Source organism: Dromaius novaehollandiae, chromosome 6 (genome assembly GCF_036370855.1).
Source record: "Dromaius novaehollandiae isolate bDroNov1 chromosome 6, bDroNov1.hap1, whole genome shotgun sequence".
Classification (NCBI taxonomy): domain Eukaryota; kingdom Metazoa; phylum Chordata; class Aves; order Casuariiformes; family Dromaiidae; genus Dromaius; species Dromaius novaehollandiae.
Window position 1 is genome coordinate 21272454 of NC_088103.1, and position 20549 is coordinate 21293002.

Consider the following 20549-nt stretch of genomic DNA (forward strand, 5'->3'; position numbering starts at 1 on the left):
TATCCACTGATCCTGAGGATCTACCAGTGTGTGTGTCTTTTTGCAGGATTCAAGCTTTGATTTCACCCACAAGGATTTCAGTACCTTTGTTGCTGAAACTGTGATGTGATATTTCTTGAGGAAACTATTTTGGTTAATCTAATTTGCATGAAAATTGTTCTTTGGTCTTCTCTTTTAGAGCATGCTGCTTTAGGAATAATTGTGATTTTTCTAAGGCATCATGCTTTCTTAGAAATGTGCTCTTTAAAGAAAACCAGATCAATTTTCAATATAGTTCCAGGAGTGGGTAAGATCATTCAGATATCAGTAATACAGACTTCAGTTCCTTGTAATTTGTTAGCTTTTTTAGCTTTAAGCTTTGTTAGCTTAATTCCTTGTTAGCTTTTTCAGTTTTACTGGGTTTTGTAAGGACACACTGAACAGGCTTTACTTGCACCTTTTCTGCAAGCTCTTAAGTGTGGCATTTTCCCACTGAATTCAGAGTGAAGGGAAGTCGGAGGAATCCAAATTATTTGTGAAAAAGAATAAAGAGTAACTGTATTTCTATTATTTATTTCTACTTATTTGAGTATGAGTACAAACGTAGTTTAGGCTTCCATTTTATCATCTGTGTTTCTGCTCTCAGATGCATGGGAACTTTTCTAGATTGCTGCTCTTTAACTCCATTTGGTAGCTCTTTCAAGGTATCCAAATTATGCAAATGCAAACTGTAAAGATAAAATAATACATATTTTGCATAGGCATTATATTATGCTTTCTTATGGAGCCAGCTCCTATTCAGAAATCGTCATCAGGCTCTTTCAGCTGTGTAGAAATACATATTAAAAATGTGTAGTACATCAATGATGTCTTGAAAAAATCTGGTATATGTTCTCCTCCTTTTTTTTTTTTTCTTACAGTAATTCCATCAAGCTAGTGAATCTGTGCTCTATATTTATCAGCACATGGCTGACAGCAGCTGGGTTCATACATTTGGTAAGTATATTTGAAAATACTTCATTGTTTTTTTTTCATGGATCTTCTGCTCTCTGAGCTACTTTATTACCTGAATTTACCTTGCTCCAGATAAACCCTTAACACACTCTACAGAGTACAATAAAAAAAAAGTAACATCTGCCTGAATTTTCAGTCTTCTACTCAAAACTAATTCTGAATAGTAATAAGTAATATTCACATCATTAACCTCTATATTTAGGCTTAGCAATAGTTAAATGCCCGAGGCTTGAACTGATGCAACTTCTTCAATGATTGCCATTTACCAGTAGGTGGCAATGTTTCCTCAATAACTTTGGCGAGCCGTACTTGGAAGGGGTTCACGGAGCATGAAATGGTAATGACGTCCTGGGAAATCAACGGTTTTGCCAGAAAAAGCAGTTCTGTATTTCCACAAGAAGTAATGAGATTATTAACATTCAGAGTAGCATTCTTCAATGATTATTTTCTTATTTCTTGTTTTTAAATTTCAAAACTTTTGATGTGTCTTTCTGTCACTGATAACATATGGTTTTGTCTTGCAAATCATGCACAAACACAAAATCTGGGTATTTGAAGCTCCTGACAAACTTAAGATATTTATTAAAGTAGCATATAAGATTTTATGATTATATATCTATATGTATGATATATGTATGATATATGTATATGTCAATTGTATATTTCAGACATTTTAAACTAATGGCTTTTACTGATATATTTGGTAAATATAATTAAATATGGTTAAATATAAATATAATTAATATGGTTAAGTGTTCATCCTTTAAATACATTTTATGATCAACTTAAAATCAGGAAAATAACAGATCGTTAGTGGTAACAAGCTATTTAGCAATGGCTTTGGAGTAATATTCCAATTTCAATGATACTAGTGTTAATCCAGTGTAATTTAATTAACTTTGCTTGAATTACCCTTAACTACATTCAGATACATAAAATTAAATTCAGAACATTTATCTTTTTGTTATGCCATTTGATTTCTACTCTCATAAAGATCTACTGAGATTTTGGGTGTGTGTGTGATACAGATCTCTTTCACCAATGACCATGTTTCTACACTCCTTCAAGCCATTATGGAATTTTTATTGTGGGAACAATCACTTTTTCTAGATTTAAACCTTAAAAAAGTTTTTATGTTTGGTTTTGGTTTTTGTTTTTTTTAATTACATCGGGGAGAGCTAATGCTGTTTCCTAGAGTATATGTGTTTTTTGGTGTAAGATTTTCTGTTCTGCTATAGGGCTTCTGAAACGTCAACATTTTTATTGTGAAATAAACCTTATGAGAAATTTTAGAGGGCATGCTCCTTTACCAGAGATAAATTTATAACTTACCATTGTCACATAGCCTGCTTCTTGGAAAAGTAATAGTGTTTTTTCGTGATGCACACGTGCTCTTAACATGTCACTAATCTCATTAATAACCACATAATGTTTTAAAAGGAAAACATAGACCAGTAAGATTGTATTAGAAGTAAGATTCACTCTGAAAATGTGCAGAATAAATTGGAATAAGATGAACCTATCTGGCTTCTTTTATGAGTTACATTTTCTAGTAGTGAATGAAGGTATTTTCCATTAAGAAATACAAGCTATAAGAACTGTAAGGCTATAATTAAGACAGAATTAGGTCCTATATTTGTTCAGATTAAAACACAGGAAAGGATATAGAGTATGCCAGATAGATAAAAACAAATAACATCAATAGAGCTAATTTATGGTACTACTTTATTAATTCATTCTGTGTTTTCTTGTACATTGTAGGTGGAGAACTCAGGGGATCCATGGGAAAATTTCCAAAATAACCAACCGCTTACATATTGGGAATGTGTTTATTTACTAATGGTTACTATGTCCACTGTTGGTTATGGAGATGTTTATGCAAAAACAACCCTTGGTCGCCTTTTCATGGTCTTCTTCATCCTTGGGGGATTGGTAAAAGCTCTTTATCATCATCATATACCTTCTTACCTTACTGCTTGACCCTATATATCTCAATGCTGTAATTAAATTAATAATAATATTGGGCTTAGTAAATTTAAATTAGTACACTCCATGCTTTTTGTATAGATAAATATTTTGCTGGAGCTTGTCAAATTTGTGATTTAGTACAATTAGAGTTTTTCTGATCCATTTAAGTAGTGTATGTGAATACATGAAATGTCTTAGCATTTTCACTTAGAACGTTAGTCCTAGTCCCTTGCTTTTAAGTGACAGTGATTGTAGTGCATTTTTTGAGGATGTTATTGATATTTTAAGGCAGTTTGCGGTTTCAAGAGTCTTACCCACCCTTCTGTGTTCCTTCCCAGAATTCCAACAAACACTGTGGCTTTGGACTGCCTTAAAGAGCAGCTTGCCTAATCCCGATGATGGCAAACCACATTATCTTTAATTTCAAACATCTTTTCATGTTCGTGTAACACAATTTTAACTCACAGTTAATCACATGAAGCATGGCCATAACCAGTGTCCTTGTATGTCAGCAAATTCCAGTGTTCTTTGTCCTCTATGCGCACAACACTGAACTTACTAATTGTCTTAGGTCAAGTTTCCTGTTATTTATCAATGCTAGCAATATTATAGCACCTACAGCCATATTATTTGTTAGAACAATAGAGTTTGTTTTAATATTTACGCTTGCAAGGTAAGTGCTTTACAGACCACTCACAATATATGTTATGTATATACATACATGAATGTACTGATATGTTCCATCCATATATTGATTTCATAAATACATACACCTTACAGAGGTGATATGTATATAATAAATACATTTTGAATGCTATATGTGTAACATGCACAGATATATATATGAATATATATATGATTGTAAATATGTATTCATTCCCATCTCTAAGATATGGTTGTTGACATATGAATGCAGAGACCATGTCAACTGGCAGTAGCTCTTCAAAGTATCCAGCCACAAGGAAGATGTTTGTTGGACAAAACATGGCAGAATAATTTTTATTTTCCCCCTTTAACCCTTTTTCTATCATGTGTTATTCAAAAACTTTAAAAAACAAAAACTTTTGAAAAAGTTTTTTTTGGGGGGGCGGTGGAGACGGTAACACCATTTTGTTTCTTGATGGGCAGGGAATAACCCCTGATTCCATCTTGTTTTTGTCTTCTTTTGAATCCTAACCACGGGAGAAAAAAGTCTGTCTTTTAAAATACAAATGTAATAATAGTGATAATACTTGTTTTCATTTTTTGCAGTGGAGTTGGTTAGGTTTTTTTCCCTCCCCTCTGCAGGAAGAATTAGACACAAGTTTATTTTATGATTAGATACTAGTTTGAATTAATTTTGTTCTTGTTTTGTTTTGTGTGCCTATTTTTCCTGTTTTGACCATTTCCTTATTTTATCAGGTGTGCATCTTCACCAAGATCAATTTTTACATTGAACCCTCTTGTTTGTTTTATAAGAACTTACTTTTACATTTTTTAATTTTCTTTTTAAATACCTTCATAGATCTAATTCTTTTGCATTTTCAGATCTTAAAGATATTTATCTTCTGAAAATATTCATCATCCCCCTTTCTTTGGCCTGTCTTTTTAGTCTTTTCTTCTGTCTCCTATCTTCTTCTTAGGCCATGTTTGCCAGCTACGTCCCTGAAATCATAGAGTTAATAGGAAACCGCAAGAAATATGGTGGTTCCTATAGTGCGGTTAGTGGAAGAAAGTAAGTATCCCAAGAGGCTCTGCTGCCTCTGCTGCAGTAGAACACTCTCTGCATGCCATTTTCTTTTTTTTTTTTTTTGTGTTTTTGTTTCATGCATGTAGGCAATGTTTGCTCGCTACGTGCCAGAAATTGCTGCTCTCATCCTTAATCGGAAGAAATACGGCGGGACTTTTAACTCAACCCGAGGCAGAAAGTAAGTCAAAAAAGACCAGGTGTGGTTGTGTGACGTTAAAGAGCCCATGAAGGTGGTAATAGCTGACTCACAGCTTAAAACGCTGTATACTGTGACATCAGATATTACCACTGAAGAGTTGTCACACTATGATTAGAGACCTGGGCCATGCTATGGTACGAGTCACAACATTTTGTTCCTGTGTCAAGAGAATCTGAATACCATTAGGACTAAATTGACACAACAAGTAAATAACTCTGCTGTTGCATATGCAGGTGGCTTCTGGATCAAGGTCGTCGTATCACTTCACAATTTTGGGCTTCAGTTTGTTAGATTATCATGTGGTCATCTCTTAACTAGGTTACAATGATAATTCAGATGACTTTGAAATAACTCAGTTCTTTACAAAACTGGGTTTACTGGAGTGCAAAATGAGTTTTATGTTGATCAGATCATTCCATTATGCTGACCTCATCAGAAGACTGATATTAATGTTTCTTGTTGTCCAAATAGCATATTCAGATCTCATGCAGCTCTTATTGACTTCATTTGAATTTTACAAGCAGTTTTTTCTGATCTAAGACATCTTTTTAAAGTGATTGTCTCCCAAAAACTCTGGACAATCCATCCTAAGAAGAGCAAATAGTAGTTTTAGTATCAATGTAGTGCTATAAACGAACATAAAAATTATTCTTTTTGGCTGGTAGCAACAGTTGGATTTCATTAGCCCATATTAGTTCATTATATTTGTAATGAAAGCCTGATTGTTTTCTTGACCAAGTTAAAACCAGCTCTTTCTGGCATTGCCAGCATTGCCTTCATGGCAGGATGAGGATGAAGGCAAGGATATTGCCTTCAATGAACTAAATGTACTTAGAGATACAGTAGTTTCTCCTCTATAGCCACATTAGTGTTCCTGCCTTTTGCTTCATTACATATCACTATGCCATTTGCTAGTTGAGATATATTGGCCCTAATAGAGGAGTCCTATAAAATCCTTTCCATAGAGCATAAAGAAGATACCGCAGACAACATATCTAATTAGTTGTCCTTACTTCAGGAATGTGCTTTTCACTTTGTTCCTTTCAAACTATCACCTATGCCATCATCATTTTATAGACGTAGATAGGATTTTATCTATTATTTCTCCTCTTACTGGAGCAGGAACAGTTAAATGTCCCACAGAGCTAATTCTAGAGTACTGATTTACATCACCAGGTAGATGAATTAGAGATTTTCCTTTAGTTGTATCTTACACGATAGGCTATTCAAGAATATTCAAGCAATTAGATGACTCCTTCAATATTATTTTTTAAGATACTCTCAAATGTCTGAAGTTATTTTTTTACTGCAAACACTAATGCTGAAAACTTGCACCATAATTGACTTATTTAGATCAACAAAATGCCTTCATTTTCACATATTTCTGAGAGCAATATCAGTTACTTCCCAAAATGTTTATTTCCAATAGAGGCTGACTGAGTTTCGTACTTATATTCATACCAGTTTTCTCAAAGACAGGAGTTTGTCAGACACAGAACTAATGCTTCTGTTTTTGAGGCTCCAAAAGCGTTATGGCAGAGGAGAATATGCTTAACAAAAATAATTTTACATTCGGAGTCTTAGTCTCTGCCCTTCCATTTTGTCACTAGTACCCAGCATTGCTCAGGTGTCTCTAAACTTGGTCCTGATCTTCAGTCACAACTTCACATCCTGAAAGCCTCAGCCCAGATCACAGGCTTCCTGCTAGCTTTGGGGCGTGCTTCATTTTATTTTCTCGCTTTATTTTTTTGGCTTTATTTATATGCATTGTCTGTTTGTTTTTGTTCACTGTCTTCAATGCTTCTCTCTGCTGATCTCCGTGGCCCGTATAACTTGTTGGTTAAAACTCAGCTCTGTCATCAGCACTCAGACTGTTCAGTTTACTTTATGCATTGTTTTCTCGTTCAAATATTAATTACTAAGTAGTTTAAAGAAGTCCTTTGCTCATGTGGATCTTTCATCAGAGAACCTAAGCTTGGGAACCGCACAGTAAAAAGCTATTAGCACTCCTCGTTTGATGTTGCTTTTGCAGTCAGTAGAACAAGATTGATGAAATGTTATGTTTGGCCAAAATTTAAGTTTTCATTTGGAATTCAGTGTTGAGAGAATGGGCTGTCAGAACCAATAAGTTTTCCTTTGCTTGGGTTATGGGCATGTGGTAGTAATTAGCAATATAAGGTCTTTAGTTGAGCAACCAAGCATAGATTCTGGCAGCAAACATAATGAGAAACTACAGTTGTTCTATTTCTAACGTCAGAAAGTTTCCAGATAAAATTAAATGCATGTACAAAAAGAAAGCAGCTAAATTTTGTTGAAAGATGTTGTTTCAACTCTTAAAATAGCATATGTGTATACTTCTGATTCTTTCTCCAAGATAGATAAATACATGAAGTCTGCTATGTAGCATTTCTGTATACGTTTATATGTGGCCTCATGGACTACATCTGTGGAATAACATGCTTCTATATGACAACTAAACATTAGATGGGGAGTTAAAATCAATGTATGAGTATATATGTTTTGAGGATTACACTACTTGGTTTTACTATTAAGGAGACCCTTGCTAAAGAATTGTAACTATTGAAGCAGCTGGAATGTATGCATTAAAAGTATTTCTATTGACTCCACTTATTAATGACCCCCTCCCTTCCTCTCCCCCCCATAATCTTGATTTTACATTTCATTTTGCTTTTCAGCCAATAAAGTCTCCAAAGGTCTCATAAACTATATAGGAATCATTTTGCACAAAAAAGAAACATACTTCTCTCTTAGGTGAGACACACACAGTTTGGAAACAGGAGGAGTTTATAGGCAGAATGCAATTATCACTGGTTAAATTTACTTTTTTTTTTTTTTACTTTTTACTTTACTTTTTTTACTAAATTTACTGGTTATTTTTCCTCTGCTTTGTAATGTATTTCTGTAATGAGACTTCTTAAGGTCTCATAGAACACAAAGCAGGAAAAGTATGAATGACTGAAGTCTTACCTGTTGAATAAGCAACAGTACTCACTATTGCATGTATTGCAATAAGCAGCTGTTGAATAAGCAAGTCATCACTATTGCATGTATGGCAAAATGCATACCAATAGATCTATACAAAATGACAGGTAGGATAATTACTTTGACATGATTACAACCTAGTGCAAAAAACATTTTAAAAGTTTCCAAAAAAGGAATCCTTGTCCTAAATTTCAGATTTGTAAGCACTGCAATGTGTTCCGTAGGCAAGAAAAATAGTGCTAAACAGCTGTTTTGCTACTGATCACGCATCAGCTCATCAGAACACTCAGTAGTGTTTTTGCTGTTGTGTGCTGGTACACCAGAATCAGATGGTCTGTAGACAAGAAAACCTGGCTTTCCAAGTTTAGTTATGCTCAGAACAAACAAACAATTGTTTCTTTCTATAATCACTGCTGAACACAAGTGACTAAAGAGAAAGTCAGACTGCAACTACAAAAACAGAAAATAGTTTAATATTTCAAAATAAAAATTTCAAAAAAAATTATCTAAGATGTGAGTAAAAAATAAAATTCAGGCATGAGAAGCAATCAGAATGGAAAAAAACATTGTTTTCTAACCTTGCTAAGAGGGATCTTAAGATAAAAATATTATTTCCTTTATTTTCTCCATAGTTTTCTACATAGTTTTTCTGTTCCATCATGTGCGTAATTCAGTCACTGTTTTTCCTTCCTATGCATTTCCATTGATGAACTATAGTACATGGTTTTTACATTTTAGGGAAATACTTTTTGCAAAGTAGATATTACATACAGTATTCTCTACTTTTTCTTGTTAGCCAGTGTTTTACTGATTTATTGAAAGTCACTCCATAGTCTGAGTTCTGGTTCCTATAGTAGTCCACCTATATCTATTAAGTAAAAGGAAGTTGTACAGTGTATTGAATGGAACATTGGCAGTTGCAGTACCTTAGTCCTGTATTTTGCTGTCAGTGATTTGTTTTTTTTGGCATTGGGTAACAACGTGACTTACTTTCTCTGTGGATCAGTTGGCATATTTTTATTATTAATAGAGTAATAACTACCTGACAGAGTTTTTGTGAGACTTAATTGAGTTCTGTGTATGCTTTCTGAATATGAGAAATGCTTTTAAAGTGCAAAGTAGATGGAAATTTAAAATGAAGGTTAACTGTTATAAATTGCTTCATAGCTCAACATTATGTCATCGCACTGAGAAATACCTGCAATATTGTTTAGGATTTATCTCACTAAATATGAAACTTACTAGATCTCTAAGAAATAAATAATGAAAACATATACTTGAAAGTAATTGTATTCAGGTAATTTCATGGGCAGATTTCTAAATAAAAGTGTTCATCAGCCAACAGTGATAGAATACGAATAAATAATGTATTCTAATAAATATCACACTGGAACATACAGCCCAGTTAAGCAAGTTATTGATAATTGCAGAGGCTGAGGGAATAAAAGTAAACATTAGGTAAATTAATGACAAACTAGCATCATCAAGAACAGATAAAGTAGTTTGTAATGTCAAAATACTGGATACAAATGGAGAAAAAGCTAGGTGTAACGTGTAGTGGGTGGGAAGGATAAAAAAAACTGTTACCAACTGATTACAATAATAAAAAAAAGCCTATAGATAAGAGAAGGAGAACAGTATATATTGTAAACACCACAAAGCAGTGGAGTTTTTTTGTTTTTTGGGTTTTTATTAACCTTTGCTTTCATCAGTTACAAATTGATATGGTATAGATCTTGTGTGTTAATGACATTTCCCCTTGGACATCCATCTTATTCTGAATAATTTTGAGACCATCAGTCAGTTCTCTATATCCTATCTACATTTAGCTCTTCTCAATTTAGGACTTTCAAATTGACTCTGTTTAGGCTCTTTCTATAACCTTTCTGTAACACTCATGAATTAGTCCCCAGGGGATCATTTTAAAGTAAGTACCATAGAAAGATGAAAAAGTGTCTGCCATGCCATCACCAGTTGCATTGTATTGATTGACTATTTTTAGACTATGAGCAGTAAACTTCCAGGTCGGTTCATTCATGCATACCTCTGGAAGGTTGGAAGAGGCAGCCATTGCTTTGGGTTTAGATGCTTTTCTTAAGTGTTCCAACGAGCCTCTTAACTATGAAGTTCAGGCTTTAAGTCTTACAAGATCAGGGTTTTCTTCAAGAAATTCTTGTTTTTGATAAGTAATATTCTGTTAATGCATTCTTTTTTGTGGTCCCAGCCAAAGTAGGAATTACAGAATCACCTGTTTCTTCTTAAAGCCAAAAAATCAAGCGTTATTTTATTTTATTTTATTTTAATTTATTTTATTGTATTTTTAACCTTCATAATGCTATGATCTGAGATTTGGTTAGAGATCCAGGTTTGCTGTACCTTTGCTAATTAATAATTAACCTTTTATTCTGCATTTACTCATTTATTTGAGGATCAAGATTTTCTCATTCAGTTGTTTTCTTTCTGTATGCATATGTTCATATGATCAGACTGGCTTTAATTCTGTGAAGTATTTTCCAGTTGGAAACAGTAGCTTATTTTAATTTAGTCTGGACAGAGCTGTAGAAAGCCAATGAAAAAAACATTTGTAAATGGATGGACTGAAAGCGGGACCGGATATGTTAATGAATTTTTCAGCCATTTCTCTACATTGAATTATTACCTTTTGTTTCCGTGGGCTAAATTCTTTTGCCTTTTTCATGCAAAACTTGCATCAACTTTAATGAAAACTCTTTGTGAGGGCAGCCAGCATAACCTGGCTTCACATGAATAGATACAGACAGCCTGGTATTATTATTTTATCTATATATGTTTATATAAACTGCTTATCTTGCCCCAATAGTAAATATTTCTGCTAACCTTTGTTAATTTTGAAAAGAAAAACATTTTTAGTCAATCTGAGACAGTACTGTAGTTGACATAAAATTAAAATTTGTATTTTAGTCCTGCCATAGTTCTTTACTGCATAAGCTATTAAAAACTCTCATTTCTCTTCTCTCATGATCTGCTCTGCTTCCCAGAGATTTCTTCAGATTTCCTAAATTTACAAGCCATAAATTAGCAAATCATCAACATATCAACGGGAAGAGTCATCTGTTAGAGATTCCTTTCAGAAGGAAACATGGGATTCAATGACTAAACTTCACAGAGAAAAATAAAAACTGTGGACAGATAGATATGGTAAACAGAAAGACAAACAGATAATTTAAGTTGACAGGCCATCTTGGACTCATTAGACATTTGCAATTGATTAGAAATTAGAACAATTTTTGTAAGGCTTACCCAAGTACTTTGGCAAAGGTCCATTTGCTGCAGTAATGAGAGGCATAGCTCCAAGGAAAGTGACATTAGATTATTATATTAAATAATTTGATACAATATGTAAGATATTATTTTCCAGTGGGATGAGAATGTAATAAGAGAATGTGACATGCATTGCATTATGATCCCAAGGGGTGTCTCTACTTTCCATCTGCTAGCCATTCTTCTAATCCCGCTGTTTCAAATGAAGTCCCACTTAGTGATAAAGAAAATCTGACAAGTGTTAAATAGACTGACAGATAGAACTAATAGGACAGAGTTTTTTCTCAATTTTGCTTGCTTATTAAAATATATCCATTGTTGTGAAAGCAAGAAAGGAAATGTGGGAAGTGGCACAGTGGAACAGTATTAAGACTATAAAAAAAAGTTCTATTCTAGGTCTCAAATCATGTTAAATTCATAGAACTACAGCAGTAATTTTATATTTCTAGTTAAAAGTATAAAAATGTCAACTTTTTCCCTCTGCCTAAACTTTTGGCATCAAAATAAGGGTTGTTTCTGTCCAAATTTTGTCCCAAGAAAGACTGAGTCTGGTTTATGAAATGTGCTGATCGTAGTGACTTACAATGTTCCACAAAATATACAGTCCATGATTTTCAGTGTGGACATTCCAGGAAATGCAATGTGAGATGGCAGAAGTGCTGAATTAAACAGCAAGTTTTAGTGAATTACGGCTTTTCATTTTCACTCAGGTTCTCTTGCAGAAAATTAGTCATGACGTTTAGGTGATTTTAGTGGTAAGAAATGCGTGGGCTCTGGTCATGAATAAAATGCTCAAAAATCTGAAAGCCTTTGGTAACTCCTGCAATTCTTACAAAAGATTTAATTGTCTTTTGACTGATGAAGCATTTAAAAACGCATAAGGCAATTTTAAAAATGGATAATGGTGAGGACATAGCAAGCAACTCAATTAATTTTTTTATTTAAATTATTTATTTTAATAATTTCAGATGATTGCAAAAGTAATAGCAGGGTGTGTTCTGCATATCATATCTGCTGCACAGCTAGTACAAGAAGAAAGCCCATGATTTGAAGGGATAAGAGCAGTAGATTGAAGTTTGCTTGCAACTGAGATGCTAATGTTAGACATGTGGTTTACTTCTGTTGTCCTGTAAGCCTTCTAGCACGCTCTCCTTGTGCATGTCACAGCATTTAACTGTTTCTACTTCTATTTACACTAAACTGTGAACTTTTTATGATGATATAGTTGTGTTTTATCTAAATGTTGCAGCATATTATATGAAAGCCAGAATGCTCTAAATGGAGATGATAATGCTACTATCAAGAGTGAATGAAAGGATGAGTATTCATCCCTTACTTTAAGCTACAGTAGAAGCCTCTTATGTAATGCATACCCTGGGGGAAACAAATCACTGTGCATTCTTTTTCTTATTGCAGTTTCATAGGTATTCATCATGCTAGGGATATTAAGTTTTATTTCTTAACTTGCTTTAAATATAAGCAATGTACAATTCCTTAGATCATAAAAGGGTAAGATAAGCTCATTTAGCCATAACTGAGCAAGGAAGCTGAAATAAATAAAACTCACATTGAATCATTTATGGTACCATACTATTGCAACCAGACTTAGATGAAAGCTCACATATGCAATTTAAACAAAGGACTGTACTCTTTATCCAAGATTGCAGTCCCTGAAAGACACTCCATTCAGCCTGTTCCCTAGTAAGAGTCTCACTTAGGTGGGCATAACATATTTAAGGATCAGCATAAATGAATTCTTCTGTGTTAAAAAAATATTCTGTCTGGTTCAAGAACACTTTCCTATGTTTAAAGATTGCTAGTGACAAACACCGCTGGTGTTCACTATGCAAAACTGAAACCTGGATATATATCTCTCTATATGTATGTATGTATGTATGTATGTATGTATCTCTCTCTCTCTCTCTCTCTGTGAAAATGTGATCTGCTGTAGTTTACTAGCACTCGTAATTCACAGCTAATCAATCAGCATCTTATATGTAGTTGTACATTTATCGTGCACATTAAAATTTTGAGTTTGAAATGATTCCTTTTGGTTCCTAATTTTACATAGATATATTGATCATGAAATTAATATCTCATCAGAGTTAACTTTTCAAATAAGTAATGCTAATGTTTTTCCATTTATTTTAATCTGATACATGATCCAGTGCAGTTCCACTGATCTCTACTGTATAGCATATACTGAATGTAGCTTTTTACACTTTGAATGTTTTCCGGTATCAACTAATTCCTTTTTCTTTACTCACAATATAAAGAATACAAAGAGTATGATACTTGTTGGAAAGAACTGATAGTTTCTGTCAGAATTAATCACTGCAGCTTCAGTGCAAGTTGCACAGGCTTTGTCTAGTTCCTAAATCGTTGGCAGCTGAAGCTATCAGATCCAAACTACAGAAATTAAAGGTGTCTCAGACATGTCCTCACATGCTGCTATCACATCTTCAGTCACAGTGTAGCCATACTCTTAAACTTTTATATAGTTAAAAATGACACATATTTGAAAATCAATGCCTTTGGCTTTGAAAATTTTAATTCCTCAGCAGTAGAGAAGACATGTTTTTAGAGGAGAAATAAAAATATCTGATAATGTTCATAGATATAAGAATTGCTTAGTATTGTTTTTTATAGGGGTGGAACATTATCTGCTCTATCCACTTCTCAGATATGATGGATCACTTTACCAGTATCTTTCACAAGCATATATATAAACATAATTTTAAGGAGAAGAGTTGGTATCTATGTTGAATAGAAAAGATTGTGACCTATTTGAAAAAGTATATTGAGAAAGTGATGCTCACATCTACAGTAAAAAAAGACTCCTAAGGACTGAGTGCATGAAAGTAGCTCTCTGTCAAAACACTTGTGGAGAACAGGAGCCATTACATTCTCTGAGCTGTAATCAGCTCTGTGTATAAGTGAGCTCTGTGTCAAGACGTGGAAAATACTTTGAAATAATTTGAAATCCAAAGGCTTAGCTTTTCTATCACATCCTTGTCAAAAGGAAAGCTCAGACTGGAAAAGATTGTGATGAGACTCTTAATACAAGAAGAAATGAATTTTGGAGACTGTCTTCCACAAAGATGTTCTCCATTCTCTTGGATTTTGTCCACTAAAAGGGACCAATAACTCATTGTAGCTGTTACCTGTTCTTTTAAATGATGCAGCAATCCCAAGGACATCTTGCCTAGATAACAAGGAAGAGGACAGACTGAGATTCAACCAGAGAAGGTTTTCTCTTGATTGCCTCTCTTCCTCACTAGACATGTATTCACTATTATGGGTACTAGCCAGTCAAAATCCAATCAAAATACGTTAAGGTGGGAAACTAGACATAATGGGAAGTGTACACTGTTTTTTCAAGACTACCTTGTTTCCCCAAACTGTCAGATATTAAAAAGTATTTAATGTTATGATATTCACCACATCATCAAACATTTTGAATCTTGAGCCCTGTAAGTAATTGAATATTAAAGGTAGTGTCGATAATGATTCAGTCATCATATAGAGGGACATCACTATTTTCAGCTAATCAATTTTTCAGGGTAGTTGTACAATGCTTATTGATGCTAGCTAGGCTATTGGTGCTGTCCTATGCAAGACTTACGAATATGTGAGTTAGTAGTTGTCTGTTTTAACAAAGTGACAGTGTATGACACAATGTGAGAAATGTGAAGCATACATGGAAAAGAGCCTGTGTAGCTTTGTGGTAAAGCTTTGTTTTTAGGTCATACTGAATGAAGTCCAACTGAACAAGACTAAATTTAAAAGCAACCCCTATAGCTATAGCAGTGGAGGTACTTGAACTTACTTCAGAAGGTAATACTTTCTGGTGAGGAGATTGGGCACTACTGCAGATGGGAGAGTATTATGAAAATATACTCTCTAACAAACAAGTGAAGGAGAATGAAAGTAGAAAAAAAACTTTACATGCGTGCAATAAAAATCAGTTAAGCTGGAATGTAAAAGTATCAGCATATAGTGTTTTTAAAAAATAGCATTTGAGCTTTGGCTTTCAGGAGGTAGGCTACCATATACTCGAGCCATATCTATGGAGAATGAGTTAGTGAATGTTTCAACAACAGCTTGGAAGTTGGCATTATGTTTGTTACAGCTGTATTTCCTGTTCAGTTCTGATTGCATTAACATGTAGTATATAAGCCTGTTCTGGAAGCCCTGATGCAGGCAAGGGCAGGGCTGCCATTTTTTATTTAAAATAATGCCAGCCATGTTGCTATCTCCCTATATATTTTTCATTTGTCTCCTTTATGTTAGAGGCTTTCTAGGGCCTGATTTGGAAATCAGACACACAGTGAATAGAGAGCTTACAGGTGAATTTTTTTTTAAAGTCATGTTTTGATTTCACAGCATTTTATGCCCTTTCCTCACAGCTACTAGTGACTCATGTAAAAAGGCAAGTTTGGAGATATAACTTTTTAGTCTCATATCCACTACAGTTACTTTAAAAAAGAACAAAACACTCTAGTGTGTCCAAGTAGCTCATTTTTGTCCATAGGTGCCCATTCTAGATAAGTGGTTCTCAAAGAAATCTTTGCTATTGTCATATATGCAATGTATGGCCAAGTTTTTTGATGGTTAAAATATTATACATGTTGTTATGGTTATTTGAAAGTCTCACTATATGCATTGGCTAGATATGTAGCCTTTAGAAGCCCATACTTGGGTCCAGGTCTTCTGTGAAGAAAGAGAAAAACATGAAACTATGACTTCATAACACCCCTTACTCCTCTCTTAATCTGAGAGGAGATATTATATTAAAATAGTGGACATATTTAACTGAATGGTAACAGAGGGGGACATAAGCACGTGTGTAAAATCTTCACTTAATTGAACTGAATTAATAGAATCTTGAGTAAGTTATGTAAATCGTCAAAAGCACAAGCAGCTAGAAATACAATGTAGTCTGGTACATTTAAAGAATGCGTTCCATTAATCTAATAGATAAACAAGAAGACCATGTGTACAGTCTCCTTTGAGATTTATTGACTTTTATTAGTAAGACAAAGTGACTGAGATGCATCCTTTGATGGAAACCAGGTAGACTTTATAAGAACCCATGACAGTAGATTCCAACCCCAGCAGCCTGCTATTAATAAACGAAGAAGAATTTGGAGGGTCAGTAGATGAAGGCATGATCAGAATACTGAGCAGGAAGACAGTAAAGAGATTTGAGCATATGTATTTGGTATAAATATTACAGTCTTACAGAGACATCTAGACCAATATATGCCACACTTCATTTAGTTACTTGACAAGTGAACAGCATGTATCCTGCTGAATGCTGAACAGAATTTTCTATTTATTACCTTTGATTTATTATGACAGACTAGTTAGAATGATTTTTTTTTAAAGTTCTTTATACTTGTTCCAATAAAATGGCTATAATTTCTTTCAAAATAAACAGGCAAAAGATTTGCCTTTGGTGTTGTGTCCTCTGGAGGAAGAATGCTGTAAAGATCCTTTTTGAAGAATCCTGTTCACAATGGATCTGTTTTCATTTACAGTGCAATTTACATGGGTTAAGTATATGTTCTCAATTATCTCAGGTCAGAATTCTAGCTGTGTTAGCTTTTGCTTATTTCTTTTTTTCTTCTTGAAACTCTGTGTTTATGGTGGCTAGGGACCTATTATCAGCATTTTTGCTTAATTGATAAAGAGCCAGTGCCTCCTTAGAAGAAGATGTATCACTTGATACTTGAATGAAAAAATGTTTAGGTATTGCAGAGAATTTCACCAATGTAGAAATATTTCTTCTTATAACTGTTAGATGTCCTAATTTTCCATATTTTGTCCCTGTAATTTTAAGACTGATAAGTGGATGTGAGAAAGCATGGATCAGTCTGTCTATATTGTTTGATAGAATATGACTCTAGATGAGCTTTAGATTCTCTGTAAAATGATTCTTTTTGCAGGATCACAGTCTTGTGTGATACAGATTTTGGTACTGTTATGTTAAACCAATTTCACCATTGATACAGTACTACTGAGAGTTATAACTTTACTGAAACCTTTGTTTTCCTAAATACTTGTCAGCAATAAAAATGTCTACTTCCCTGATATTCAGTACTGTAAAGGAATGTCCAGATTTCATTTATTTGTTTAATAACAAATTTGGAATATCATACTAATTCAGGCTGATATTATATTACTTCTGAAGTTTTTCTAAACAAAAGCTTAGTGCTGAGGTCAGACATTTCTGTTGAGCCCAAATTATTAATGCAGTATTTTACTACAAGCCAACTGTAGCTGAAAGCAGAAGATATCCAATATGTTGGCTTTACTTTAAACTCTTAGTGTGTGGAAAAAATGGGTGGTGCATGGGAAGGGAATGATTATTGGCACAAATAGAGGAAGTTATAAATCTTTAGATCATATACAAGACAGACTGGAGCAATATAAGCTCTCCAAGTTTTCTAAGATAATGTATCTAATAACTCTCTCTGGGCAAGTAGGAAATGTGTTTTCAGTTTCTCCCACTTCTAAGCAAAAATATAATTTACATTAAAAGGAGATTTTTGTGGGAGTTCTCAACCAAAAATTAATGGGAGTTTCTCATCAGAAAGTATTGGTTGAAAACCAGGAGGTTTTTGTCACAATCACTGCTCTGAACTATATAAGAATAGCAAAAACATGAAGATAGATAATGTCCAGCCCAAAATCAGAGTGCTAAAGTGAAAACATGGTGCAGATGCCTTCTGACACTTCCAGAAGAATCAGTCCTTATGCTTAAATGTGAGAGTACTTGACAGCCAAATGTTTTTCTTTTCACCAGAGCACATTGGTATGAAACCCTATTGAATGAGAGTGGTAGCAGAGTTGAATAATTGTACCAAATGCATCTGCTTTGAACATGAGGCGTTTGGACTAGATGACCTCCAGAGGTCTCTTCCATCCTGAATTATCCTGTAATCCTATTATCCAATGAAAATTTCTACTGTAGTAGAATAACTTGGGTTGTAGATTGCAACCTCTATCTGGCTTACAGTTTTGCTCTAAGTTTACATATGTTTTATAAGATGTAGATTCCTACTAATGACCGAAAAAAGCCTAATGAATTGAAGATTTCCAGGATGGTTGTAACTTTTCTGCACAGGAATACAGTGTACCACAGTGGCATTCAAGAAAAGACCTTGCTAAATCTAACAGCAAAGGAACTGTGCAAAATGTTTGCTTACAAGCAGAAAGATTGCCATTATTAAAAATAATCATCTAAGACAGAAACTTCAATTCCTAGTTTTGAGCAGGTAGAAACATTTGAAAAACATAATCCCCATAATTTTAAATCAATTCTCTTAGAGAACCTCTATGAACAGTGTGGGGAACCAGAATCAAATATTTTTTGGCCATTATTTTTCATTTTCTTGGGCCTTTACAGTTCTCAATGCAAGCTGGGTTTACACTCAAGAAAAGCACTGAATACCACAGGACAGAAACCCCAGATATATTAGTGTAGTGGGTCAAACTCAGTCTGCTCACAATTTAGATCTGGTAAAGTAGCTGGATTTTAAACATTTCTTCAGAATAAGAACTTTCTTGAAGTTTTCTAGTTACGTTCATGTACTGGATAAAGATTATCCATCTGTTACTTGGTAGGATAAGTATTTTAAGGGAATTGACTCTGGTGTTTTAGTGATGGTGCTTTACACCTCCCAGAGTAAATATCGACTGTCGTAAACATTAACAATTATTTCTCTGTTCAGTAATTCTCCTTGTACATCTAAGAAAGGATTATTGCCTAAGCCTTCTCCTAAGATGACTCGGAGAAATAGCAATGCAAGAGAGATATGGCTTAGTCAGCCATGATAATCTAGTGCTTGAAATCGTATTTTACCCTTCTGTGTTGAAGGTCATTATCCTCTGACCTAGTTGAATGTGCAGTAACGCATACATACACAGTATAGGCGGCTCAGGGGATTGACCACTGGGGAAAGTGAGGAAGAGTGCTTCTGAAGGGCATGCTTTTATCTAGGGCAGAGGCTGCTACAAACTCTGCCAAGATGCGAAGGTCCCACAGGAAAGCTTTTAAGGACCCTTTTCAAGAAAAAGGAGTGAACTAATATATGTTATGTCGTATTTTCTAGTATTGCGTTTATCACCTCATAAAAGAGGAAAGCTTTAAGCTAGCAATTCTTTGTTTTGAAGAGTTTACAGTCTGAGAACTCGGTGCTTTGTACACTTACTGCACCAAAACTCTTAGGTTAAAATTTGGCAAAAACTTCTTGAAGCCAAAGCAGACACTCTGGAGAGCTAGTTTAGCAATAGAAGTTCATAGTATTGCATTCTAAGTTAAATACAGAACAGCATGATCAGAATCTCTGAGAAATATTTAAAAAGCAAGGAATAAAACCATTGAAGTTTTTGATTGTTGCTACTTCTAAAACTATTTGTCAGAGGCTTGGTGCTGCTGCTAAGAGGTAATACAAAAGGAGCATTCAAGATGATCGTATTCCTAAATACAGCTTTAAAAATCTGTGCTATACTATTTATAAAAGTGGTAATAGGAGAAGTCTCATAAAGTGTGCTGGATTAGTGCCAGATTTTACTGTGTTTTGCTTTCCTAGCGACCACCTGAACCACTGCAAAAATAACAGTATGTGATGGTGATAATATTAACTGCATGATGCATATTATTGATTTATTCTTTGTTCTGCACCATTGCCTCTTTACCAATGCGTTCTCTGCATTTTTCTCACATACTTAGTCAAGCACCAAATTATGAAGCAAGAACAGGCTCCTATAATAGCCCCTAATGGAACTTACATAAGCAATTATTGCTGCCACCTATTATTTGTTGCTTCCAGCCAATGAGGTTTCTGCAGTACTGGATTGTCCACAGAACAATTATGAAGTAGGTGAGACTTGGACAGTCTAATTTTTACCCTTGAAATTAGTGTGCTTCATATTTGGCTACCCAAGTGCTGAATAGGTTTGCAAAATTGCTTCTTTGTAGCCTTTGTGCATTATAACTGTAATGAAGTTGACTTTCTGTGAATTCAGGAACTGCATCTATACCGTCTTGTCCCTCCTCCTGACGGCTGCAAGTGGTGTGATAATTGGAAATGTTAACAATAGGCATATCGTCAAAATCTCCATCTGTCATAAACTGATGACAGTAATGGAAACTGTGGTAGAGTTTGTTCCATGAAGAAAATTGTGAGACAGGGTAGGGTATTCTGATAACAAATTCTTGGACTTTGCTTTACAATAATAAAGGAACAAAGATCCATTAAGTCAGGAAGAATGCAATTTCCCAGGCCTTTTCTTCAGCCTCTAAAAACTGAAGTTGTAGAATTCAAGAGGTGTATGTAGGTATATATA

At 34.4% G+C, this 20549-nt stretch overlaps 1 protein-coding gene across 20 annotated transcripts in view; it reads left to right on the plus strand.

The window, feature by feature from the left end:
* The window catches only part of KCNMA1 (potassium calcium-activated channel subfamily M alpha 1), a 536645-nt gene that overhangs the window by 362510 nt on the left and 153586 nt on the right, over nucleotides 1–20549 (plus strand). For all 20 annotated transcript variants that reach the window (XM_064513826.1, XM_026116842.2, XM_026116843.2 and 17 more), the window contains exons 7-9: nucleotides 900–975; nucleotides 2755–2925; nucleotides 4584–4675. In XM_064513826.1, the coding sequence (XP_064369896.1) occupies nucleotides 900–975; nucleotides 2755–2925; nucleotides 4584–4675 (339 nt within the window). The remainder of the gene's footprint in view (nucleotides 1–899; nucleotides 976–2754; nucleotides 2926–4583; nucleotides 4676–20549) is intronic.